At 42.1% G+C, this 24,768-nt stretch overlaps 1 protein-coding gene across 1 annotated transcript in view; it reads left to right on the top strand.

Annotated features, from left to right (window-relative positions):
• Positions 1-9,099: 9,099 nt before the first annotated feature.
• TMC2 (transmembrane channel like 2) overlaps positions 9,100-24,768 on the top strand; it is a 37,600-nt gene continuing 21,931 nt past the window's right edge. Inside the window, exons 1-8 of the mRNA XM_027676110.1 lie at positions 9,100-9,193; positions 15,162-15,209; positions 17,193-17,535; positions 18,258-18,410; positions 20,566-20,656; positions 21,561-21,642; positions 21,938-22,044; positions 23,797-23,895. Coding sequence (XP_027531911.1) covers positions 9,100-9,193; positions 15,162-15,209; positions 17,193-17,535; positions 18,258-18,410; positions 20,566-20,656; positions 21,561-21,642; positions 21,938-22,044; positions 23,797-23,895 — 1,017 coding nt within the window. The remainder of the gene's footprint in view (positions 9,194-15,161; positions 15,210-17,192; positions 17,536-18,257; positions 18,411-20,565; positions 20,657-21,560; positions 21,643-21,937; positions 22,045-23,796; positions 23,896-24,768) is intronic.

The following is a 24,768-nucleotide window of genomic DNA, read 5'->3' as shown; positions in this document are numbered from 1 at the left end:
CGCCTTGCATGCAGCAAGCTCCAACAGAAACTCCGTGACATCCAGAACAGTTGGTGGATCAGCCTAGCTGAAAAAAATTATGCGCAGACACGGTAGATCACAAAGGATTCTATGAGGCCCTGAAAACAGCATACGGGCCTACATACCAGGTCCAAAGCCCTCAGCTCAGCGCTGATGGTCAAACACTTCTGACAGATAAAACCTCCATTCGGAATCGATGGTCTGAACACTTTCAGACTCTTTTCAGTACCAACCGTGTAGTCCAAGACTCAGCAATTCAGTCCATCACACAACAACCCGTGAAGTATGAATTGGATACTGCCCCCACTTTAGGAGAAACCCTCAAGGCCATTCAGCAGGTGAAAATCGGCAAGGCAGCTGGGGTTGATGGAATTCCACCCGAAGTCTGGAAACACGGGGGCCTTGCACTCCATGCTAAATTTCACGAGTTTGCAGTGTGCTGTTGGGAACTAGGCGAACTACCATCAGACCTTCGAGATGCAGTCATCATCACTTTGTATAAGAAGAAAGGAATTAAATCAGATTGCTCAAATTACCGTAGTATTACTCTGCTCTCCACTGATGGCAAAATCCTGGCAAGAATACTCTTGAACAGACTAATACCCGCTATAGCAGAAGGAATTCTACCTGAAAGCCAGTGTGGTTTCAGAGCCAACAGGAGTACCACAGACATGATATTTGTTCTCAGACAACTGCAAGGGAAGTGTAGGGAACAGAACAAAGGCCTCTATGTAACCTTTGTTGACCTCACCAAGGCTTTCGATACTGTGAGCAGAAAAGGTCTATGGCAGATTTCGGAATGTTTAGGATGTCTCCCCAAGTTCCTTAAAATGATATCTCACTCCATGAGGATCAACATGGCCAAGTCAGATATGGCGATGCACTTTCTGAGTCCTTTCTAATAACTAATGGTGTGAAACAAGGCTGCGTTCTCGCACCAACCCTATTCACAATCTTTTTCAGCATGATGCTCCAAAGGGCCACGGCAGACCTCGAGGATCAGGACGGTATCTACATTCAATATTGTACTGATGGAAGCCTATTCAACCTAAGGCGACTGAAGGTCCACACTAAAATCTTAAATCATCTTGTCCAGGAGCTGCTTTATGCTGATGACGCCACCCTTGTTGCCCACACAGAAGCAGCTCTGCAGCGTTTAACATCCTGCTTTGCAGACGCTGCTGAGCTCTTTGGGCTGGAAGTCAGCTTAAAGAAGACTGAAGTTCTCTATCAATTGGCACCTCAGGAAGTCTTCCATCATCCCCATATCACCATTGGCCAATCAGAGCTGAAATCAGTCCAGCAGTTTAATTACCTAGGTAGCCTCATCTCCTCGGATGGTAAGATTGACGGAGAGATAGACAACATAGTACCTTCGGAAAGCTTCATAAAAGAGTTTGGCGAAATAAACACTTGAAGAAAAGTACCAAGATCAGTGTTTACAGAGCCATAGTGCTGTCTACTCTCTTATATGGATCTGAATCATGGGTCATCTACTGCCACCACCTGCGACTCCTAGAATGCTTCCATCAACGCTGCCTCCGTACAATCCTAAACATCCACTGGTCAGATTATGTGACTAATATGTCTGTTCTAGAACAAGCAGCAGTCACAAGCATTGAGGTCACGTTGCTGAGAACACAGCTGTGCTGGGCAGGGCATGTCTCAGGGATGAAGGACCACCGCCTCCCTAAGATCCTGCTCTATGGTGAACTTGCCACCGGCTGCGCATGAGAGGAGCCCTGAAGAGGAGATACAAGGACTCCCTGAAACAACATCTCAGCCTTGGCCATATTGATCAACATAACTGGTCTACTCTGGCCTCAAATCGGGAGGCCTGGAGACACACCATCTATAACGCTGCTGATGCCTTTGAGAATGCACACAGGATCACTCTGGAGGAGGAAAGACAACGCAGGAAGAATCGTGCCCTACAGAATATACCACCTAAGGAGTCTTTCTGCTGTGCCTATTGCAGCCGGACATGCCTATCTCGTATTGGCCTTTTTAGCCACCAGCGCGCTTGTAACAAACGTGGGTAGAGCCCTCCCCAAATCTTCGTTCGCGAAGTCTAGCGATGATGATAACATATGCCAACTGCCTTTTTATTAAAATATGATGGTTTACAGATTCTTAAAGTGTCCAGTCTCCTCGAGGCAATCTTCTCTTCATCCTGCCCTGTATCTTTCATGAAGCTGACATTTAAATAGATTCTTTTCAAAATTTCCTTTTACAGATTATCCAGGAGAGTTTTTTCTGATTTCACACAGGATCTTAATTGTGCTTTCAACCTCTACTACCTCTGCTACCAGTTTTTACTCTTGAAATTTTTATTTGTGAAATCACTCTGCTAAATGCATGCACAAACAAAAATACCAAAAAGAAGAATATTTTAATGTTTTCCGGAATACCTGTCTTTGCTTGTATGCCTCAAAATTGAGGGAAGTAATAATAATAAAAAAAATGGATCCTGCAAATGAAACTTGTAAGAAACTCAAGGGAGTGAAGAGTAGTCTGAACTCCATACTGACAGCTGATGCTGGTGATAAGCCCAGCAATGAAGTTGCTGGGAATCTGTAGGGAATCTGTAGGGACCTGGGAGGGCCCCTCTGACAGACAGAGAGGTTTTTAAAGATGTAAATCTATTCAAGCAAATTTGGAGGGACCAGGAGATTTGAACACAAACATTCTGCTTTTATCTGGTAAATATCACAGTTTATCTTTCATTTATCTTGTCTGAAAACTTACTCTTCTGTTAATGATATCCTAATTTTCCTTTAAAAATGCCTTGGCTGTTTGACTTTTATAGATTGATCACTACACAAATCTACTGCTGTAATCATTCCCTCTCCTCTGCATTTATAGCTTTGCACCCATTAGGTCTGCATATATATATTCAAATAGGCACTTGAATCTCTGAATTTCTTGACAGAGCAATCTCATTTCTATAATTTATATATTTTATTATAATAGTGACATTTCATTCCCAGCAAATTACCAAGCTGTTGTCAGTGAGTGCAGTAATATAGCTCAATACTATTTCTCTGGGAAGCAGCAAGAATCCTTCTTTTACCTCCCAGTGTAACAAACCCCACGTGATGTCAAGAAATCACATTAAATTCTTGAAACAGCACCAATTTGCAGCAACCAGGGGAGGCAGGGGTCAAAAGGGAAACCCTACTGAAACGGTGCAGTGTCAAATATTAAAGGATTTATGATAAATATTTCTCAGATCCATACATCATAGTCAATATCGTGTTAATTAGAGCAGAATAAATTGGCTCAAATAAGCACATGGAACTAGTTTTTGTTTCATCTTGGTTAGTCTTGGTTGAGAAGGCAGTAGCTTGCCCTCCTGGATCACTGTTTGAACTGCAGAATCTTCAGGTACCTCACCTGCCCAAAGACAGTGAGATATCTGGCAGCTGTTACTCATCTCTCACTACACTCAACCCACTCAGGATACAGTCAAGATGCCCAAGGCATCTGCATTTTTAGCTCACTCTACCACTCAATCTACTTCTGGTCAGCACTGTTGTCACTGAAGATGCTCAACCTCAAGAAAGTGCTGGGAGACAGTGGTGTTCCTGGCCCTGGCATGGGATGATGCTTCCATTCACTTCTCCCCATACCTCTCTGGCCTTGGTCAGAGACTGATAATATTTCTGTTTCCAAAAGAAATGTTTTGCTCCACCAAGTTTGCATTCTCACCCTGACCTATTCAGCAGGGAAATGTCTTAATAACGGTGTTAGGAATTGCAATTTAATAAAAACAGGAATTTGGTCCTACTTAGAAATCTCTAGCAGGAGGAACACATGTTCATGAAACCAAAGGCGGGAGGCAAAACCTGCAAATAAACATGGGTAAAGCACAAATCTGAGAACTAGAAGATCAAAGTAGAAGACCTTCATTGACCTTCTTGAGCTCCTAGTTTAACACCCTTTAGACTCAGTTTCCCTGTAGTTAAACAAGAATAAAGCTAGATTTCTCCTGGGGCAAATTTTATTTCTTTACAGAAATACAAAATATATGAGTAGTAACTTAAAATGCCACACATTGAAAATTATTTTAGCATAATGTAACAAGATAAAAACTTGATTCTTAAGCAAACCCCAGAAGGATTCCAAGTTTAGCAGGTCAAAAAGAAGGCCTTTCACATCCCTTTCATATGCATAAAGGCATGAGGTCTAGAGAAATCTCTTCAAATTTCTATAAAGGCACAGAAAACAAACAGTCTGGTGCTCTGGGGAGACAGGGATAGGGTTCAGGTTGGAAACAGCAGGTGCAGTCAGCATTTCTCTCTGTCAAACAGAGAGAACATTAACAGCCTTTTTGCAATGAGAAGGAGGGATTAAGAACTCTAGCCCAAACTAAAGGTTTAGATTATATAGTTTGGATTATCAACCCCTCCTTCATGCCCTAGAGAACAGTTCCCATCAGCCCACAAGTGCATGGTGTTTTAAATACTGTTCAGGCTGAAAGGACACCTCGGAATGTCTCTAGTCCAACTCCCTGCTCAAAAAGGGGTCCAACATGAGCTCAGATTAGGTTTCTTAGGACTTTGTCCATTTAATCTTAATAAATACAAACAGTTTGTTCTTTCTCTCTCTTCAATGGCTAAAGCAAGTTAATACTAGTATTGACAAGAGTCCTGCAGTCATAGCAAGCAACTAAAAATCAAAAGGCAGGTTGTTAAGCCAAAAGCATGAGAGTGTAGTGAGTCTAAATGAGCACTTGCTAACAAATTGCCTCAGGAACAAGTTAATGCAGTTTAAACAAAAGCAAAAATAAACCCCAAAATCCATTCTGCACTCCACACAGAAAGTTAATATGTTAATCAACAGGCTTTTTTCGTGTTTAAATAAGCTATCTTTTGCATTTCACGGTAATGTACCTCACCTGATCTCAAACTCATTCAAAAGTGATTCAACAAATCCTGTAGTAATAGTTGACAATCAGAGAAGCACCCAAAGAACTGAGCCGGTGACTCTACTTGATAAAATTTACAGCATCGGGCTGAATTTTACCTTGTTACGCTATCATGTGAGGCAAGGTTAACAGCAGTGACTCAGCAATAACATTAAGGCTAATCTGCCCAGTGAACATCACAATATTTCTTTGGTATTTGCCAGCCTAAAGCCAGCCTGCTTCAACTTCTGAAAGACCACGAATTGTCCCAGGCAGTAACTCAGATCACGATGATGGAAAAGACTGCTTGCACACACCTGCATTCGATATTTATTTCAAAGTTTCACCAAAAATCCAGTTTCATTATATACTGAAAACCTCATCCATACCAGCTCAGTTTTAGTTTTAATGCTGAATTTACCCAGCTCAAAAACTGAATCCTCCAGAAGGAGGATGAAGATGAAGTCAATGTAGATATTTGTAAGCTCAAAATATGCCACATATATTTCTGGCCATACAGTAGAAGAGGCGTGCAGATATGTTTTACATTATACACTTAATGCTGGACATGAAGTTTCAGAGCACCCAGCCCTCCCAGAACTTACTGACTTCACAATTTTTTGAAAAAAAGAAGATATATCTACATATGCATATACACACATACCTATATGGTCACAAATACATAGGTCTATATATGTATGCACACATATTAGTAGTAATAGTAAGAAATTACCTTCCTCTTACATCTCTAAACAAAGGGAGCTTTCTCACAAACCATCTAAAGGGAATAAATGCACCTGGAGGTGTTCAGTGACTTTAAATAAAGCCCAGATAAAAGCAATAACTTTTCATAAGCCAATTATATCAGCAACACACTCTGGGCTGGTAAAGGACAAGCTTTTATCATTACATTTTTCTCAGTCACTATTTAATAATACACAGTCATTTTTAATAATAAGCATGGAAATAATATTTAAATTAAATTTAAAAAAAATTTAAAAGCACATCATTTGTTGGGGATTTTCTTCCTTTGCTACTTATTAGGTATTTAATTTGTTCACGAGACAAAACAACAGAAGTTTCCACTGAACTTAGGGGATATTTTGCTATGAATGAGAATCTAACAATGTTTTTCTCAAGACATGCTGGCCTGTTGTTTTAAGATTTGATACCAAAGTGCATTGGTAGTACATTCAAGAAAGATACATCATAAAAACAAATTGAAATAATTTTGAGAGACAGCCCAGAACTTTTTCTTCAACAAGGGCTCAAGGTACCTCTAAAACAGATTTTTCTGGCATCAGTAGAGTTACATCAGAAATCAACAGGGTATAATTTCTTGCCTTGTGTGCCACCAGAGACTCAGATTCACCAAGTTTCTGAAACCATGCCTGATGTAAAGTATTTACATGGTATGGCTGAAGTCAGTTGAATTACTTAGCTTCTTGAAAATAAATCCCTACACACTTGCATAACCTCACCCCCATATGTAAATACTTTCTATTGTTATGTTGAATTACTGACCTCAGATTGCAAGCTCAGCCCTCCTGCACACACTGGCTGACTTATTGACCTCAGCTGTGATGGATGTCTCATCAACCCACCCTGTTGGGAAACAATGAGTTTATTTTCTTCCAGCCCCTGCTCCAGTAATTTGGGGTTCTTCCTAAAGATATTTGTAATAAATGATTTTAAAATTCTTCAGGGTAATATTCCTAAGAGATTTTTCTGATCTGCTTTTGTTACCAAAGTGGGAATTCCAGTCCCATCTCTACTCTGTTAAGCACGGGAAACATAAATTAAAAAAAAAATAGAAAAGAAAAAAGAAAGAAAAAAAGAAAACATCCTTCAACAGATATTGAATAACAGTGACTTAGAAAAAGTGACAAAATATAAAAAGTCTTCCATTAAGAACTTATACAATATGAAATATTATAAATGGCCTGGAATGTCAGTATTTTAGGACATGGTGAAATTTTAAGCCCACAAATCTCTCTCACTTTCTTCACTTCTGTTCTGCTTTTCGAGGCCACAGCTCCAATTCTGCCTAAGAGAGCAGAAGACAGCAATTTCAGGTTTTAATACCAATGAGGCTGATGTGGGAAATCCTTTGGTCGTTGGCTGGTTAGCATGCTAGAAAAAAAACCCATATGAGTTTCACACAGGGCAAGCCCCTATTCCTTTATCCACTGTGCTGCCTCTGCCCAAATAGATGGTAAATCTGCTGAAATGGAGCAATTTGCTATGCAAAGGGGCTGCCACAAGAGGGAGGTCCCATTGCACTGCAACTGGGCTCGCTCACCTCAGCTGCATGAAGCATCCCTCACTCGTTCCATTCCCCTGCCATGAAAGCCTGGTAGCCACCGCTTCTCTTTCCCTGGTGTTTCTCGAGCTCATCTTTCACAAGACGGACACCGTTCCCCTGAAACGCTCTCACTTCCCCTCACCTCTCCCTGCCTGTGCAAAAACCGTCCAGAGGACGAAAGTAATTTTGATTGCACATCAGTCCTGAACTGTGCCAGATCTCAGCTAGCTAGGATACAGTGGGAGCATGTTATACACAAACAATCCTGCTTTCACAGGGGCAGAAAGGGTATACAATTCTTGTGAGTAGTATCTGTTCATCACTTGTGTTCATTACAGTGACACTGAGCCAAAGGAGGAAGCACATTACCGTGGTGTGACATAAAGGTACTAGAAGAGTCCATTAAGATGCCAGATCGTTGTAGTTTTCTTCCCCAAACAAACTGGTCCTCTTCTTAGCTAGTTCTCATGTTATGTGAGTTCTGTCTACTACCATGATGCTGCCTTCCACTATTTTTTAAAACTTACCTGGGAAACCTAATAAAAATAATCCAAAGTGTTTCATTAATATGGCTTTACATTTCCAACAATGGCACAAGAGCATGTAGGGTTTCATTTTTTTATCCAGTATAAATCAAACATGTATAGAGCCTTGAGAAAATTTTAAACAGAGATACTACTTCTGACTTCCAGTCAACCCTATCACATATTCTCTTCTGACACAAACCGAAATCTTCACAGGGACCTTCAAACTCTGCAAGAGCGTTATGGGGAGGCCCCTCAAAATCCTGTGCATCGCTGAGCCCATGATCCAGCAGAAGCTCATTGTGACTTGTCAGAGCCTCACGGAAGTCACTAAAACTTTAAGAGCTTGTAGCAGCAGAGAATCTGGCCTGTGCAGATGCAAGAAGAGCTCCTCAGGGAGCTTTCAGGAAGAGGTTAAAGCATGTAACAACCTCCTGCTATGAATGGATTGTCAGGCAGCTTCCTGTCTGACTTCTAAATAAAAGAAAAAGAAACAACTTGCTTTTTAGGCAAGGAGATTCTAGAAAAAAAAAATGAATTTTTTTCTACAGAAATCCTCTCAGACACGGAATGGAAGAAGGAGAAATCCAGCAGCAGCATCCCCTCTGTGTCTGGAGGGTTGGACAGGAGACAGCAAAAAAGGCTCAACTCCCATACAGGATGTTCTTCTCCTGATCTTCTTATCCTCTGTCCTTCATTTCTGTTCTTTCAGACACCTCCTACAAAGTTGAGGGGACCATGCTGATATTTTCCTCCAGAATAAGCAGGTGCATAAGGTAGGAAAGGAGCCCAGCAAAAATGTTCCTTCCCAAGAAACCTCCTACTTCAGAATCAGTGCAAAAATATGCCCTCTTCTTGGTTTTCCAGATACATTCTCTAAACCGTAAGTTTCCTCATATACTTTATGACAAAATCATTTTCCATTAAAGTCCTGCATCAGTGTGTTGACTGGTTTCATGCTTTAAATCAGTCCAGAAGTTTGTTATTTTAATAATTTTCTCTTCTTATCCTTGGAAACTTCATGAGAACTTTATTTTTGGACTTCATTTACTCTGCAAAAATGGAGTAATGGGTTGGCAAAAATGTGCAGCCTCCATTCCCTAAAAGGAGTGTGGGAGATGAGTAGAGGTGTCTATGTCTGGTTAGAAATCAAAATGGTTTTTCCAATGCCGCTTAGTTACTCGTGCAGTGCCAGGACCACAGGACCATGATGCACACCATTTTTCCATTGAACAGGAGCCTACTCCCTTCAAAGATTGTCCCTAACAAAGCCAATGATGAGGAGGGATGATACAGGAGCAACACACACCATCTGACCAGCACCACTGCTAAATACCGATATGTTGTGTTTGGAGAACATTGACAAGCTCGTGTGGATCCAGGATGACTCCAACCACGTGCTTAGCCCGAGACATGGAGTTGGTGAAGATGGCTGTGAGCCAGCAGATGTTTGGCTTGTGTTTTGTGTTAGTCTGGGGTCCTAATAACAGCAGTGTTTCCCACAAGGCTGCTGCTAATGGGTTGCCCTATTCTTACAAAGCTGGCAATATCAGCATCTTAAAAACCAATAAAATAATCCTTCCTGGCTCCTACACAATAAGAATCAGTGGAAAACTGGAAGACTAAGGGGCTGAGTCCTGTGATTGATCTGATGTTCCGAGATATCTCTCCACAGCTCCAGGACCTGCCAGTGCACATCCTCCCACTGTCTTGGTTTAATTCTTCCTGACAGGGTACCTGAATTAGCAGCTCTGTGGCAGTAATTGTTCTTCAGCTAAAACACAGAACAATGGCATGTACAGAGTTTGTTACACTCCTTTATGGGAAATTCCCAGCTGTGCCTTGAGGTTATGAAATAACAACAGGAAAGTAATAAAAAAGCAATATTGCTGCTCTGAGGACCTGTGCTCCCCACCCTGGGTTGGGATTACACAGATAATGGTTATTTCCACGGGTAAAGCACAAGCTAGTAAGGCACTGAGTTGAGCATCCCCAACACGCACAATTTCTTCCAGTGGGACTGCGTCGTCCTTACAAGTAACTAATGCCCACCCTGCACAAACAGCATAGGACATCTAGTCAGCACCATTTTACTGCTTCCAGCCGTAGTCCAGACCTACCATTCTGTATGGAAGCCAGAGGGTTATTTTCAGAGTCTGCAAAGAGCTGAGAAATTTCTTTTTCAGATTATGTTAAGGTAATGAGACTCTCTTTCAACCTGTTTGTAGTCAATGCCACTTGCAAGTCCTTACTTTCTGAGCATTTCCATGCTGCTCTGTCAGAGGTCACTCCAGACCCTTGTACCAAAGTACAGAGAAAAACTACAGCATTGAAGAGATTATATGAGGGGAAGGATGACCCCTACATAGATATTTGCTCAGGTTACCAAGTAGCCCATGCTGGATTTCCATGCCTTAGTAAAAAATTTGGTTTTGCAAAGTTGAGCACAGATACGGACAAAAGTCAGGCTGGATCACAGCTGAGCGGAATCCAGTTTTATGAAGCATGCCTGAGAGACCCTGGAAAACATTATTATGGTTGGGATTTTTTTTAGTAATTTAGTTTTCTTTAGCAGTCAGTCCAACAGAACCAAGTCAGTGTTTGGAAGAGATGTCTAACTTCTAGATGTCTCTCTCAGATCTATCATTAAAGTTGGCTCTGGCAATTTGTAAGTTTTAGGCCCTCATCAAAATATCCGCACACAGGTCAGGTATTATTATTATTGCTTGAAAACCCTCTCAAGTAAAGATTACTTATAGATGAGATGAATATTGAATAAATGTAATCCATGGATTAATTAGCTAAAGCCCTATGTTAATCAGAAAGCAAGAAAGGGAGAAACACTAGCTCATTAAGCATTTACAAGTATGTTATATGTGCTTCCAGGATTCAGTTACCCTCTCTCCATAACACAACTGCTTTTTATTTAACACTTGGATGTGTGTGAGATACCCAATGTCCTCGTATGTTAAAATTCAAAACTGTCAAATTATATAGTGCTAGTCATCACCAATGTGAGGAGAAAATGCTAAATAGTATAGGACAAAATATTAGCACTACAACTCCATAAATTGCTTACACTCTGCATACAAAGTCTGACATTTACATAAGTAATAGCTGGATTCGTAGCTGTGCATTACTTATTCACACCTTGTGTGGAATAACTCAGAGGTAAAAGACCCATCCATTATTTTCTCTCCTCAGTCCACAATCCTAAGAAATCCTAAGCACTGCAAGAGACACTTTATCCTCTTAGGGAAAATCAGGCTCATAAGCTAAGGACAGCAGTATGTCTGGTGCTGCAGAATGGCAGCATTTCCCCATGGTATGGCTATGCAAGCTCTGGTCAGACCTGCACAGGTCTGTCATCTGTTTAATGCATGCACAGAGGCATGGAAAGTCCACGTGTGCCACCTCTCTCATAGCTCATGAGATGTCTTATTGCTCTCCCAAGCCTACCACGCTTGAGTCTTGTTGTAACATCTTTGTGTTCATTTTTCCTTTAATGGAGCACCTTCTACCATCAAAGATGGGTGTCAAAAGGATATGAAATGAAGTACACTTTTCTTATTTCAAATATAACATTTTGTAGACTATCACACCTTGAGGTTTTTTCCCCATGAATAATTCCATATTGCATATAAGCAATAATATCTTTTTCTTTTTAAACTTTCTTTTTTTGATCAACACTATTCAGTGTCCACGAACTACAAGCACAGTATCACAAAGACAAAACCAGAGATACGGTGAGATCTCCACCAGCCTGATTCTGGGGAGAAATTACAGACCTCTAAGATCTACCAAAAAGCAAGGCAAACAAGACTGGCATGTCTGTGGTTTGGCCTAATCATTTTGCACTTTTTCTCAGTCTCAGCTTACATTACACCAGTCAGTTGCATTGAACCCCACTCCTCCCCAGGCTCCGCTGTCCAGCTCTCTGCGTCACACCCTCTAGCACTGCCTGGTCCTCCTCAAAACTGACAGTGGCTCTACAAGTCTGCCACATGCCTCCCTGAGGACATGGACCACAAGGGACAAAGACCCCAAGGTTTCTCATCACGCTTGTGTGACTGCACATCAGCCTCAGGTGGACCATCACTTCTGGAGGAGTAAGACAGCATCAGCTGGGGTAGGTTATTTATTTTGCTTGAGACTCTAAAGCAAAGGGAGCAGCATATCATATGCAGAGTGTCTGTTGCACCATACGCTGAGTTGGAAAGGTAATGTAGGGATTTTCTCCTTAAGGGTAAGCCCTTGGGCAGCCACTTAAATAACACTCTTCATCAGGAAATAATTGCCAGGCATTATGCAACTCCCTCCCCTCCATGGGATGGAGTCCAATGGAGTAGGAAGCGTGAAAGATAAAGATCCCTACCTGTGCAAGAGTGAAATGCTGCCACCCAGCCTGTAAGACTAGTTTTATTATGGTCAATCTCACTACCTTTGACAGCATAGATACAGGGGAGCAAAGCAACATCCATACGGAGCTTATTGCAAATATGTTCAGCCGTACTGATGTATTGATTCATGAGCACTGTGTAAAAGAGCTACTGTTCCTGCTCTGTTCCACATGCTGGCACCCCTCAGCTCTCATCCCCACTGTGAGAGAGGTGCAGGGTGATCTCATCCCCCCATGCGGCAAGGGGTGCCTAGGGCCTCTGTTACTGCCATGGAAACATCACACCCTGCCACCACCACTGTGAACAGGTTATAAAATCAAAGAACAGGCATTTTCAACTCAGAGCAGGAGACACATTTTGGCTGCACATTTTGGTAGTAAAATGAATTTGCAGTCCCTATCATTTTTCAAAATCATGTACTTGGTACCTATGGGTATACCAAGAGACACAAGCAGGTTTGGAGCCTGCGGCTGCCTCAGCTCCAGTGCAGATTATGGGTGCATCACTGACTGTGTGATGGGGTAGAAAACGGGGCACTCAACTCTGACAATGAGATCCTCACTTGAGCATGCCACAAGTGTCTGAGTACGCCGTGGTGGAAAAGAAGGGTGCCATGAAAGGACAAGGGGTAATGGGTTTAAACTAAAAGAGGGTCAATTTAGACTAGGTATAAGGAAGAAGATTTTTTTACAATGAGGGTGGTAAAGCACTGGAACAGGTTGCCCAGAGGGGTGGTAGATGCCCCACTCCTGGAAACATTCAAGGTCAGGTGGGACAGGGCTCTGATCAACCTAATCTAGTTGAAGATGTCCTTGCTGATTGCAGCAGAGTTGGACTAGATGATCTTTATAGGTCATTTCCTACCCAAACCATTCTGTGATTCTATCAGGCAGAAGCAGTGCTATCACTGAGTACAGTATTGGGGGGAGATGAGCACCCACATCCCTTTTGCCTCCCGTCACAGGATTCTCGAGAACCCTAACCTTCATTTAACTAGCAAAGTTAGGTCCCTAGATCCTCTGTTTCTGGAAGAGATGCTTGGGGTTGAGGCAACTGAAGTAGCCTGCAGAAAATCTGTTCCAGTAGCCTCCACCAACTGTGAATTTCTCATTTTTGCCTCAAGCAGTATTAATTCAGTGATCTAGTGATCACATTTGAAACAAACCACGTCAACATACAGAGTTATAGGTGAAACTCACTCACTGGGAAGATCTCCTAAAAATGCTGTCACTGTCTTCAGACCTAGTCAGATCCACTGGTGTGGGGAAAACATAGTGAAAATGCCCTGTGCAATGAACTTGTAGGGTTAGAGTTGTTAATAATGTATGGGCATTTACCATACATTATGCATTAAGCTCAGGAGAGCTCAGCTAAAGTCAAAGGTAGATCAAACAATCCATGGGATTGGACTTAAAGCACTTGAAAGCTGCTCTTAGACCAAAATTCAGTGAGCAAAAAGGAGCACAGGAAGGTTCAGGCTGGCACATCGTCAGTCACTGCACCTGACCCAGAGCAGGAGTCATCTGCACAAGTACACGGTGGCAGTAGCCTCAAATTGATCTCCACAATATTTCTCTCTTTTGGGAGGGAAGGAGATAATTAACACTGTCCCTGCCAACCCTTGGAAAAAAGTCTTTGAGTACTGTCACCACGCCAGGTCCCCCAAGGGACACCTGTGCAAGCCGGAGTGCCTGAAACACGTTTCATAGATGGTGTGAGGGTAACCTCTCCTTTTGGGAAACCTTCTTGCACTATCTGCATGACTGCAAGAGAAACCCTGCCCTGGGAATGTGCCCTCAGATGGTTTCTAAGGAAGATACAGCTGAGGCAGATGGTGCTCAGACAAACCTATTCTTGGCCCACTGAAAGACTGCAAGCTGCAGCATGCAATACAATACTTTGTGGTACTAAAGGACCTTCCAAATGAGGGTCTCACATTAATTAATTAAGCCTCAGAGCACCTAGAAGGAAAATCTATCCTATTTTACCAGCAAGCTCAATGAGTATGCAAAGGTCACACAGAATAGAGGAGCAAAGGAAAGAGAGATCCTGGTATCCTGACTCCTGACTCCTTGCTGCATCTATTAGCTCATGAGTCCCCTACAAGGGACATGCATGGAGGACAAAAGGTGACCCACAGCCACTCCCCAAGGGGCACTGACTGAGAAGCTTAATAAGGTGCAGAAGAATGAGTAACAGGGTTACACAGATTGACACAGGTCAATAAAGAATATGGCATTAAGAAAATTGATCCTTTCAGAGCTTCCAGCCACGTGCCTACGTCCAAACCAGACGTGACTTGTGTCTGTGTTTCATACGACACCACCAAGTACCCACCAAAGGGCTTTCCTTCATGTTTAAATAATGAAATGCAATGTAATGCCAACAGGTGCTTTTTTCACCAGGAGAAGGGAGAAGAAGTGAAAGCATTTGGGTGGGCTGAGGCAGAGCCTGGTTTTTTCCTGCCTCTCCCACCCCTCCCTGTCCACATGGCTCATGAGCAAGAGGTCACCTACAGCCGGACGTGCCCTTCTGTCTGCAATGCCCAGGAGACAAGCACATGGGCACTGGAAGAGAGAGTAATGTGTGTATGATTGGGGTGTGCGTGCACAGCATAGCAGCTACGGTGTCTGTGTAAAAGACGGGAGGCTGCCATGGGGAAGAAAAAGAAAAGTGCTTTACAGGTCATCCTGGAAGATGGTTGGTATCACTGTGAGAACATTTCAGTTCAGATCCTTGACTAAATGTCTTGGGACTTTCCTAGCACACCATTTTGAGTGTCTCAAATATCATACAATTTCAGCTTGCTTGTGCAGGGAAATTTTGTCAATCTGCCAGACTAAGGTAAATATTAAGATCATCGCTGTAGGAAAAGTATATAATGTATAATCAATAAGGGACATTCTGACAAGCTCAGCTGGAACTTAAGGCTAGCTGTGTAAAGCATCACATGTGTAAATTCCAGCAACAAATGTAATTGCTCTTTGTTCTTTGTCTTGCAGCCGGAATTGAGTTTGATGGAGAAGTCGAAAGTGACACAGAGAGTGAAGGTAATGTAGAGATTAACAAATGTGATCTTATTTGAAATATAAGAGGTAATACCTTTTCTTTTTCTCTCTGGCTTGTGATTTGCTCTACAACACGAACTATTTCATGAGCAAGCAAACAGATTTTTCCCTTGAGGTTTGACTTATAATCATGGCTAGGCTTCGCGTTATAATAGTGATATGTAAACCACTGTTCTTGAGTAGGCTGTCCCCTTTCATCCATGCTCCCAGAGCAGGAGGCTGTCAGAGCCCACATCGCTTGGGAGTCAAACCCTAGTAAATCAAGCACTGCAGTAAGGCATCACCCTGTGCAGGGCTGGGACTGCTTTGCATTGTACTAAGGTCTGTTTGCCCTTCCTGTAATGCTTTCTTAGACCATCATACACTGGGATCTTGATTAATCATGTCCACAAGATGATAAAAATGAAAATGGATTGGAGGCAGACTGATGGCTGTGAGGGAAATCAGGAAAAGCCCATAACAGGATTAAAAACATCTTTAACCCTGCATGTAGAGTATAAATTAAGAGAGATAGCTAAGAGGTAAGATCATAACAGCACTGGATAGGTGATATAAATGGAATTGCTACTGCAAAAAATGGTTCACAAATGTGTCTGTATTATCCATAAAATATGAGAAAGTAATTAGCAAATGACTGTGATTTTTTTCTTTTTTTTTTAAATCATATCCACCTTTTCCATATAGGCAAAAAAGGCAATAAGATAAAAGTAACAAATGAATTCTTCACATTTAACCTAATATTTGATGGGTTGAAATGAAAACTGTGACAGTTGATTGCCCCAAATGAACATTTTCCCAGAGAGGATAGGTGGTCCTCTGACCTAGATCAACAACTGAAATTCAGCTGAGATGGACCATTACATAGTAACTGAAACCTGCCGAATGGCTCCTGAGAAATTAGTTAAAAGCTCCTTCTCATTCCCAGTGTCAAGTGTGACAGCCACCATCTACTACTTTTTTACCACTAACAAGCAGAAACTATTGCCTTGTTATCAATTTCTAACTTTTCACCAAAACAAAAAGGCAAATCCTCAAATTCTTTCTGCTTCTATTTTTCTCACCTTTTAGGCTCCTCATTTAACACTCTGGATCCCATTCCAGCACAGTTTCCTTCTTCCATTACAATATCTCCAACTTTAGCAAAAAAAAAAAAAAGACAAAATTACAAATGTTTTATTTGTTTGAACACTTTACTTTCATCAGCCAGAAATGTTGGAAAATTAGAAAATGTACTAATGATTTTGATGTACCTGGTTGTAAAAGAGATGGGGACTTGTATTTTTTTAATGTTTTTTTTTCTCCTTTCCATAACATTCTGCAATTAACTCATGCTCCATTTCAATCCTTGAAACTAGAAGCACTTCTGACTTCTGGAAAAAAGAGGGTTTTAGCTTGCAATGCCAGTAAGAATGAAATGTGCCTCAGAGACTATCTGGGCTTTTTCTCCTCCGAATATAGACCTTCCAATACAAAAGAAAACTCAGAGAAACAAAACCGGATATTGCCTGAGCTGCACCTTTTCTCTCTATAAATAGAAGAACTCCTTCCCAGCCTTGAAAAGTAAACATCTTTCAAGGACATTACATCAACAAACAAACTACACATTGTATAACAGACTGCAATTTCTGTTTCCTTTGTTCTGGTGTGTTTACATGTCAGGAAGATATCTGTCTGTGCTCTCTGATGGATGGGCTTTTGCATTTGTAACTAATTTCTGATTTTCTTATGGTCACATAAAAGTCACTGATGTGCTAAATGAACCGTACTATCTTAAATGGGAGTTGCATAACCAGAGTTAGATGTGCTTCTTGGAAAGGGCATAACACAAAGCCCACCGAGGTCAACAGGCACCTGCTCTTTGATTTCACCAGGGTTTGCATCAGGTATCCTGGCTGCCCACACTTTTCTGATGAATTCTTATTTGGCCAGCATGGATCCCAAATAATTGGTTTTTATCACTTACAGAAGATGAAGTAAAGGACAAGAAAACTAACAAACAACGCCTCAGGGAAACTGGCAGAGCAAGCAGACTTCAAAGCAAAGGGAAAGAGAAAGACCAAGAAGACAAAGAAGAAGATGACAGCGATGAGGAAGACAATGGTTGCCAACAAAATGGAGCTTCCAGGAGAAAAAACTACCAAAGGAAAAACAGAGATGGAAAAAAGGGAGGAGTGGAAGGAAGCCAACAGAGAGAGAGAGGCAAAAAGGTTCCTACCAAAGATCAAAAGGAATCAGAAAACAAAGAAAAGAAAACAACCAAGGAAGGAAATGAGGGGGAGAACAAACAGAAGGAAGACAGGAAAAACAGGTAATTAAACATTCCCTGACTGTGGTGCCTTGTGTCAGACTGGCAGTGATACTGACATGCTAGTGGCATATGGATCAGAGAGGCAAAACCAATAGACTGCAAATAAGTTTGTGTTCTCCTAAGAGACACAACAGAGAAACACAGTGTAAAATGCCACACAACCAAACTGTTTCCAGGTGACTATCATTTCTCAGCCAGGATCAGATCTGTGCATGTAGTGGAGTCCTAGTGCCTACAGCAGGGGGTAGACAGCTTGAGCAATTCGGATCTGCACACATTTTTTTGGTTGGTCTGTGGAAACACTCAAGGATAAAATGGATCCCTCACGTTTTCAAGTCTCTTCCTCTTCCAAATATCACTTGTCCCAACCTTCTGCTTCTCCCCATATGTCCCATTTTGTTCTGAAGGCATGAAAAGCATTTCTCCAGAGCCAGCTGTAGCCCTCAGCAATGCTTCTATATAGCTGAAGTACAGTCCAAAGCATGATGATGGGTGAATTATGGTGGGGCGCAATTGCCTCCTCATGATTCTGGCTGGAAACAGCCTTGCTCCGAGTGTGAAGGGCACTGGCATTGCACTGAGCCAGGGGATGGCAAGGCACTGCGCCCACATCAGAGTGGGATTCCTGGGGCCAGTGGGACTGTACTTACCCCAAGCAAGACCTTCCCTCTGACTCCTGTGAGTTTTTCTATTCTGTGTCCTTTATTTTGTGTGTCTCCCAGTACTTCTTCTGCTTCTTCCAACTCATCTGATGAGGAGTCACTGTCAGAGGAAGAGCTTGCGATGCTGATGGAGCAGGTGGAGCAAAAGAAAAAACTGATTTCCACAATGAGAAACAAGCCCTGGAGGATGGTGAAAAAGCTATCGGTGCTCAGGTACCCCTCAAACTGGAAACCCCCATCCCTGGCATCTTTGCTGACTGTAGTCAGATGCACTTTGCCTTTCCCTGAAATTGTATATTTGCTGCTGCTGCTGCTGTAACACCACAGTCTCAGAAAAAGTGATGGGCAGAGCCTGGCCAGCCCGTCTGGGTTTAAATGAGCAGTTAAAATGTGCAATCTGATTTTCAGCCTCCGTAACCAAAGAACAGACAAAGTGCAAATCTGTTCAACTGATACCCATGGCCAGGTCATTCTACCCTTGTATTTAAAACCAAATGACTCACTACTGACAGGCTACTTGTTAAAGCCAACTCCATACCCTGGTTTGCTTATTCATGTCTGTTGTCAGACAAATCAGAGCAGCAAAGTGCCACGTTACTGCACAGGCCTGAGACGGGTCTGCTTGGAAAAAATGCTACATTGTTTGCAGAGGTTTATGGAAAAAAGCTACCATGCGTACCCTGCTGAACATGGGAACAACTCAGGCAACAGAAGAGACTCAGTAGTGCGGGGAAATGGGAGGCGGTTGGGAAGGGCAAACTAGGAAAATCAAAACCCACAGGTCAACAGGGAATGGCTCGTATCTAACCATTCCCATATTGAGGCAATGATTCAAATCCCAGCTTTACTGGTTAAGAATCCTCTGAAACCCCTTTCTGACAGGAGAGATTTCACAATAGCATTGCAAAGCATGCACAGCCCTATGGGGTGTGGTGATGCCCTTGCTCCGTGTTCACCAAGTAGTTGCTCAGAGCTGCAGTGACCAGGCTGTGAAGGCTGGCAGTCACCACGTGTCTCTGCTTCTCCCTTTTCCACCCTAAAGGTGATGACCTGTTCCATCTTCCAATAAAATCATGAGCTGTGAACTCTGACAATTAATTCTGAAAATCTAGGTAAAGATCTATACAGAGAAACTGCATTAAAGCAGCTATTCTCTCTCACAGTCATGCTACGAGCCTGAGCTCATTACAAATAAATTCTTATGGCCCTAAAATTCCAAAGTTCTGAAAGGAAAGAAAAAAAAAAGAGCAAAGCAGAGTTATTTCTGGCACTTTTTCCTTTGGTGTAGGATCCTGGCTAAAATTCTACCTAGGATCATATTTGATAACATACCTCCATCCTTTCATCTTATTCCTGAACTATGGCAATCATTACTGCTTGCTAACGAACCTAAACAATACTGATGCATTGCTTACGCAGGGGTCTCCAGAAAGGCTCTCAGCATGCTGTACATTCATTAATTATTTTGGATGCATAAACTCAACCCTGAGACAAGAAATTATTAGCCCCATTGCACAGATGAGGAATGTAAAACACAAGGAGAGCGAAACAATATGTTCAAGACTTAGAAATCTCACTTCAGGTTTGCAAATGAGGCCGCAGGTGGCTTTTGCAGGGTTAAAGGCTGAACTAGCCAACTATTTCTACCAAGTGGAAGTCCATCTTTCTCATAGGCTTAGGATTGCAAACAATCTCCCAACTCCTAAAATTTAATCTCTTCTCATGATGTATTAGCAACACCAATATATGATATAATTTTATTCACAAATTCAGTATACTCTAACAGCATCTACCTAGATTATTTTCTCTGTATTTCCCTTAGAAATCCTATTCTAAAACTAATTTCATTTTGCAGATGATTTTACTCCTGACTAGCATACACTCATTCCTCTGGTGCTGAGATTATACCATTGGGTCAACTGCACATTGCTGATATTTATCCAGGGAGGTCTTCATGGAGGGAAATTCTGAATCCTCTTGGGGTTTCTTTCATTAGGCAATGTTATTTCCTTCTTGACCTATGCATCAGGAGAGAGAAGTTACAACAGGCCTGCAGGGTGGGAGAGCTCTGTAGCAAGAGAAACAGGCAGGGAGAAGTGTGGAACAATATTTGGGGTACATCTCTACATGAACATAAGTGCTTTGGGGACCTCCTACCTAGTCCCAGGTGGGCATGCGAGCTCTACATGGCACAGCAACACCAGCAGCAGATAGCAGCCAGAACTCCATATGCACAACGGGGTGTGGAGAGAAAACAAGCCCCCCCCCTTCGCACAAGCACAGCTGTTATCCCACTGCTGGGGGCAGATGTGAAAAGCTAAAGACCCCTTTGCTGTTTTAATAACCTGCCTGTTTATTTTTCAATCAGGGAGGCACAAGCTTTTGTAGAGAAGTTTGAAGGAGCTCTGGGAAAAGGGAAGGGCAAAAAGTTGTATGCATATAAGATGATGATGGCAAAGGTAAGTGCTGCAATGATGTCAAGGAAAGGCTTGATACTCAGTCAGGCATTCAGTACATTTTTGGGTTTATTAACCTCTGTTTAGCAAAAGAGGCACCAGGAAGTCTGAATAAAAATTCCCGTCCTCATTCAAAACAATATTAGCTGACTTCAAATCTATTGCCGAAAGAACAGGGGGAAATTTACCCCAACCTGAAGGTCACCAATTGTGACCTTCCCTGAAGCAAGGGATGGTTTGCAGGAGCAGGGAAAACTATGGATTTCTGGTTGCAACCTCCAAAACCTTGATCTGTGAGACAAGGGGAGAGAGGCCATGTCAAACTCTTGCAATACCCTATGTACTTCCATAAAATGTCATCTTCCCCAATGATGAGGAGATAACAGGGAGAACGATGGCTGTGTTTTAAGACTGAAGCTGGTAACCAAGTTGCACGTTGTCATGGAGATTATATTGAGAAATGCAAAACAGAGACAGGCTTGAGACGATTAAATCAATGGGAGTTTAGCTGCTAGTCTGATGAGGAAGGACTCAAGTTCAACATTTTATCATATTAGATTTTGTTTTAAATAGAGTTGGTTCTGAACCAACTCTTTCAACCCAGAGCTAGGTCTGAATTTTCTAGCCCCATGTAGTATGGTAAGCTCATACCTCAGCTGCAGCTTTCCAAAAGCCTGGAATGGTTAAAACTCAGATAATGAATGTGAACACTTGCGGTTGGGGGGGCTTTCGGATTGAAAGGTGTTTCTAAAATAGTCCAAAAGAACAGACTCAGACCACAGTTCTTGCTTTGGCCTTTACACCCACTCCCAGCCATGCTACCAAACCCTGACATCAGGAAGCCCTGCAGAGAAAGCAACCTCTCCCTTCACACCTCTCTGCTCACTGCGATGTTGTCTTGTTTCAGAAATGGGTGAAATTTAAGAGAGACTTTGAAAATTTTAAAACCCAGTGCATACCCTGGGAGATGAAGATAAAGGAAGTGGAGAGTAAGTAGAAGTTGCTCTGTGGTGGCAGTGAGACATTTTGCAAGACAGCTTTCTCTTCATCCTAACAACGTTCCAGCTCTCTGGTCCCCGATCTTCACTCACCCTGGGCATCAGCGCCAAATAAGGAGCACGCACCCCAGGCAGCTCCAGGCATCACTGCCTCCATCATTGTGGGGACTGTTGGGAGGGTCATGGACAACATGTTGGGGAGACCTGAGGGTAAAGGGGTCCAGGTGTTGCTGAGCACAGTTTAACCCTCCCAAACTCCTAACCATGAAACGTCTTCTGGTTTAAGGTCACTTTGGCTCCTCAGTCGCTTCCTACTTCATATTTCTACGGTGGATGTATGGAGTAAATCTCGTCCTTTTCGGGTTAATATTTGGACTGGTTATAATTCCAGAGGTAAGTGTTTAATTCTCCTTTCAGTAATATCTTGCCCAGCGCTTGACACAAACATGAGATGGATAACACAAACAAATATCTTATAACAGGCTTTAGAAAAATGAAACATATGAGGACAAAAGACTAAGCACAAAGACTGTTACTGACACAGAAGCAAAAGTTGGATTGACATCAGGAGACCTAAAACACTATCAAAGATCCTGCCCATCCAGCAGCTGAAACAGGAGCTCAAAAACCTAATTTAAGACTAGTTTAACATTTTGACTAAAGTGAGAAACATGACATATCAATCCTAAACACAAGATCTGGTATGCAAGACCCATAAGAAATGGATTGTGCTCAGAAAGTAATTAAGAACCCCTGGTTTGGGCCCTTTGAGGGGCATGTCCATGGAGCAGCAGCCATGGCACAGTCCTGCAGGAGGAGCTCTTGAGGGAACAGGCAAAAAATTTCCCAGCATTTTGCCAACTAACATTTGCTTGGGAAATAGCCCTTTTCCGTACTTCCAAATCAGATGATTCACAAGCAATAGTTTTATTTTTAGTTTTTCTATTTCTTGCTCTTCTTGGAGAAGGAAAAGGATCTCATAGCCAAATTTATATGATCATTTATTGAAGATTTTTTTAATGCAGCCATTACAGCTCTGGCTAAATTACTCAGTGCAGTATTTAAAGGCTGTGCAATCCACAGACAGTGGCATCTGTTCTGTTCAATGCAGAATTTTATGAAGCAAAACTGCAGAGCAGAGTCTCTCCTGAGGACCGTGCTTTTGTTCTCCTTAATGTGCTTGCTCACACTATCAAAAGGGAAAACTCAGTTTCCTCCCAGGATGAAGAGACATAACCATTAGCACTGAACAATATAAATGTGTTTTATTAGGAACTATGCATATGGTAGAAGCCTTCGTCTCTAAAGTATGCATACTGTTACTCATTGCCTACTGAGCTGTTACGATATGGAGAATAGCTGGGCAATAAACATTTAATCATAAATTATTTTGAATGTAATTAGATAGCCCTAAAAAATAAGTGATGGTTATATGCTAGGACCTTTCTAAGCTATGAATGCTAATGAGATATTTTGGGATAAGCAGCAGTCAGAGTCTGCTTGTAAATATACTAACTCCATAGCCCTTTGCCATTCTCTCTCTGGACTTCAACAGCTGATGGACCAGCTGCAAGACCTGCTTTGCATGGTGCCATCAGGACAGGCAGTACCATTGAAAGTGTTCTTTGCATCTTTTTGTCGTATGCTTTGTGCCCAAACCTAATTGCCTTCTACCTCACCTTGAGAACGTCTTCCAATTCAAGACTATATAATACAAAATACACTGCAAGCTCGACCCAGTGCTTTTGACTCCTCTCAGAGGAGGAGCCCTGCATAAATAGATGAAACTAATCCCTTTACTGCCTTAGACCCATGAAGTTCAATCAAAGAACTTCTTGCTAAACTAAGGACATTTCAACTGAAGCTGTACATTGAAGGATACAGTTCCTCCTTGGCAAAATATTTCCTGTGCAATGGATGTGGCCAGGGAAAGGGAAATCCTCTGGTTATTTGGATGAAATTAATTCTAAATATTTTAAACTGCTGCTTTAGTATTAAGAAATAAAATACATATTAAAATCAACAACAACAAAAAAAAAGAAAATCAGCCAAAAGCAAACCAAAAGAGACTCATTATGAAAAAGAACTGTAAAATCTGTTTGGTGTGTATACTACACATCCATCACTGTTATTAATGTTCTCCAGGTCCTGATGGGAATGCCGTACGGGAGCATGCCAAGGAAAACTGTACCCCGGGCTGAACAAGCAACAGCTATGGATTTTTCAGTACTTTGGGATTTTGAGGTAAGCACATGAGTGTCAATCATAAAAGATCAGTTGAATACCTCCTAAAACCCTTCAGAAGTTAGTAGTGCTACAAGGATAAATTTGTTCTAAGGTACACCAGCACCTATTTTTTCCAGAAGCTAAAGACACCTGTCTTTTGCTGCAACAAAATCTTTGTGGACGCCCAGAGATTTCTGGCCAAAACAGCATGTACACATGCAGACACTTGCATATGGATTTGAATAACTTCCATATACAAAAGTGCTGGCTGGCATACATCACACATGTGTATGTATACACAAAAGCCATTTTGCTTCCAATTCAAAAGGCAGCCAAAGGCAGCCAGAATGAAGGTGAAAGGCTGGAGTTGCTCCAAACTAGGCAGCTAGAAGGCGACTTCAAGCTGTGGACCCCTTTCATGGGCAGGGAGCACCTTGCCAGACCACTGAACTTGCTCATAGCCTCAGAAAGAGGATTGCTCCTCACGTAGGTGCCCTCCCTGTTCTCCTGATGTATTTATATGAGCCTGAAGCAGGAACCAAAATTTATGATTTGCACCCAAAGGGAAAACCCAAGTTTTCAGCCATCTGTGAGTGCTTGGGCTGCAACAGCAACTCACCTCCCACCCCAGTTACTTTGAAGAATTAGGCCAAAGAGATTAAGTGTTTTTACTGGGCAGCTCAAAAAAAGATGTGCGCAGGGAGTGAAGAGATTCTGCTGTGACCAATACTTTGGGATCTGACTTTCAAAGTTGCTACTTCTGGAAATATTTTTTTAATGTTTGTTGGCACTGGCCCACATGTTACAGGCACGGGATCCAGTCCTTCTGTAATAAACCCCATCAAAATTTCCTTACCTAAAAAAACCCAAACCAAACCAACCAACCAAAAA

This window comes from Neopelma chrysocephalum, unplaced genomic scaffold (assembly GCF_003984885.1).
Source record: "Neopelma chrysocephalum unplaced genomic scaffold, ASM398488v2 Primary Assembly neopelma1_26, whole genome shotgun sequence".
Lineage (NCBI taxonomy): Eukaryota > Metazoa > Chordata > Aves > Passeriformes > Pipridae > Neopelma > Neopelma chrysocephalum.
Note: the sequence above shows the minus strand (reverse complement) of the source record. Positions and strands in the feature narration are given on the sequence as shown.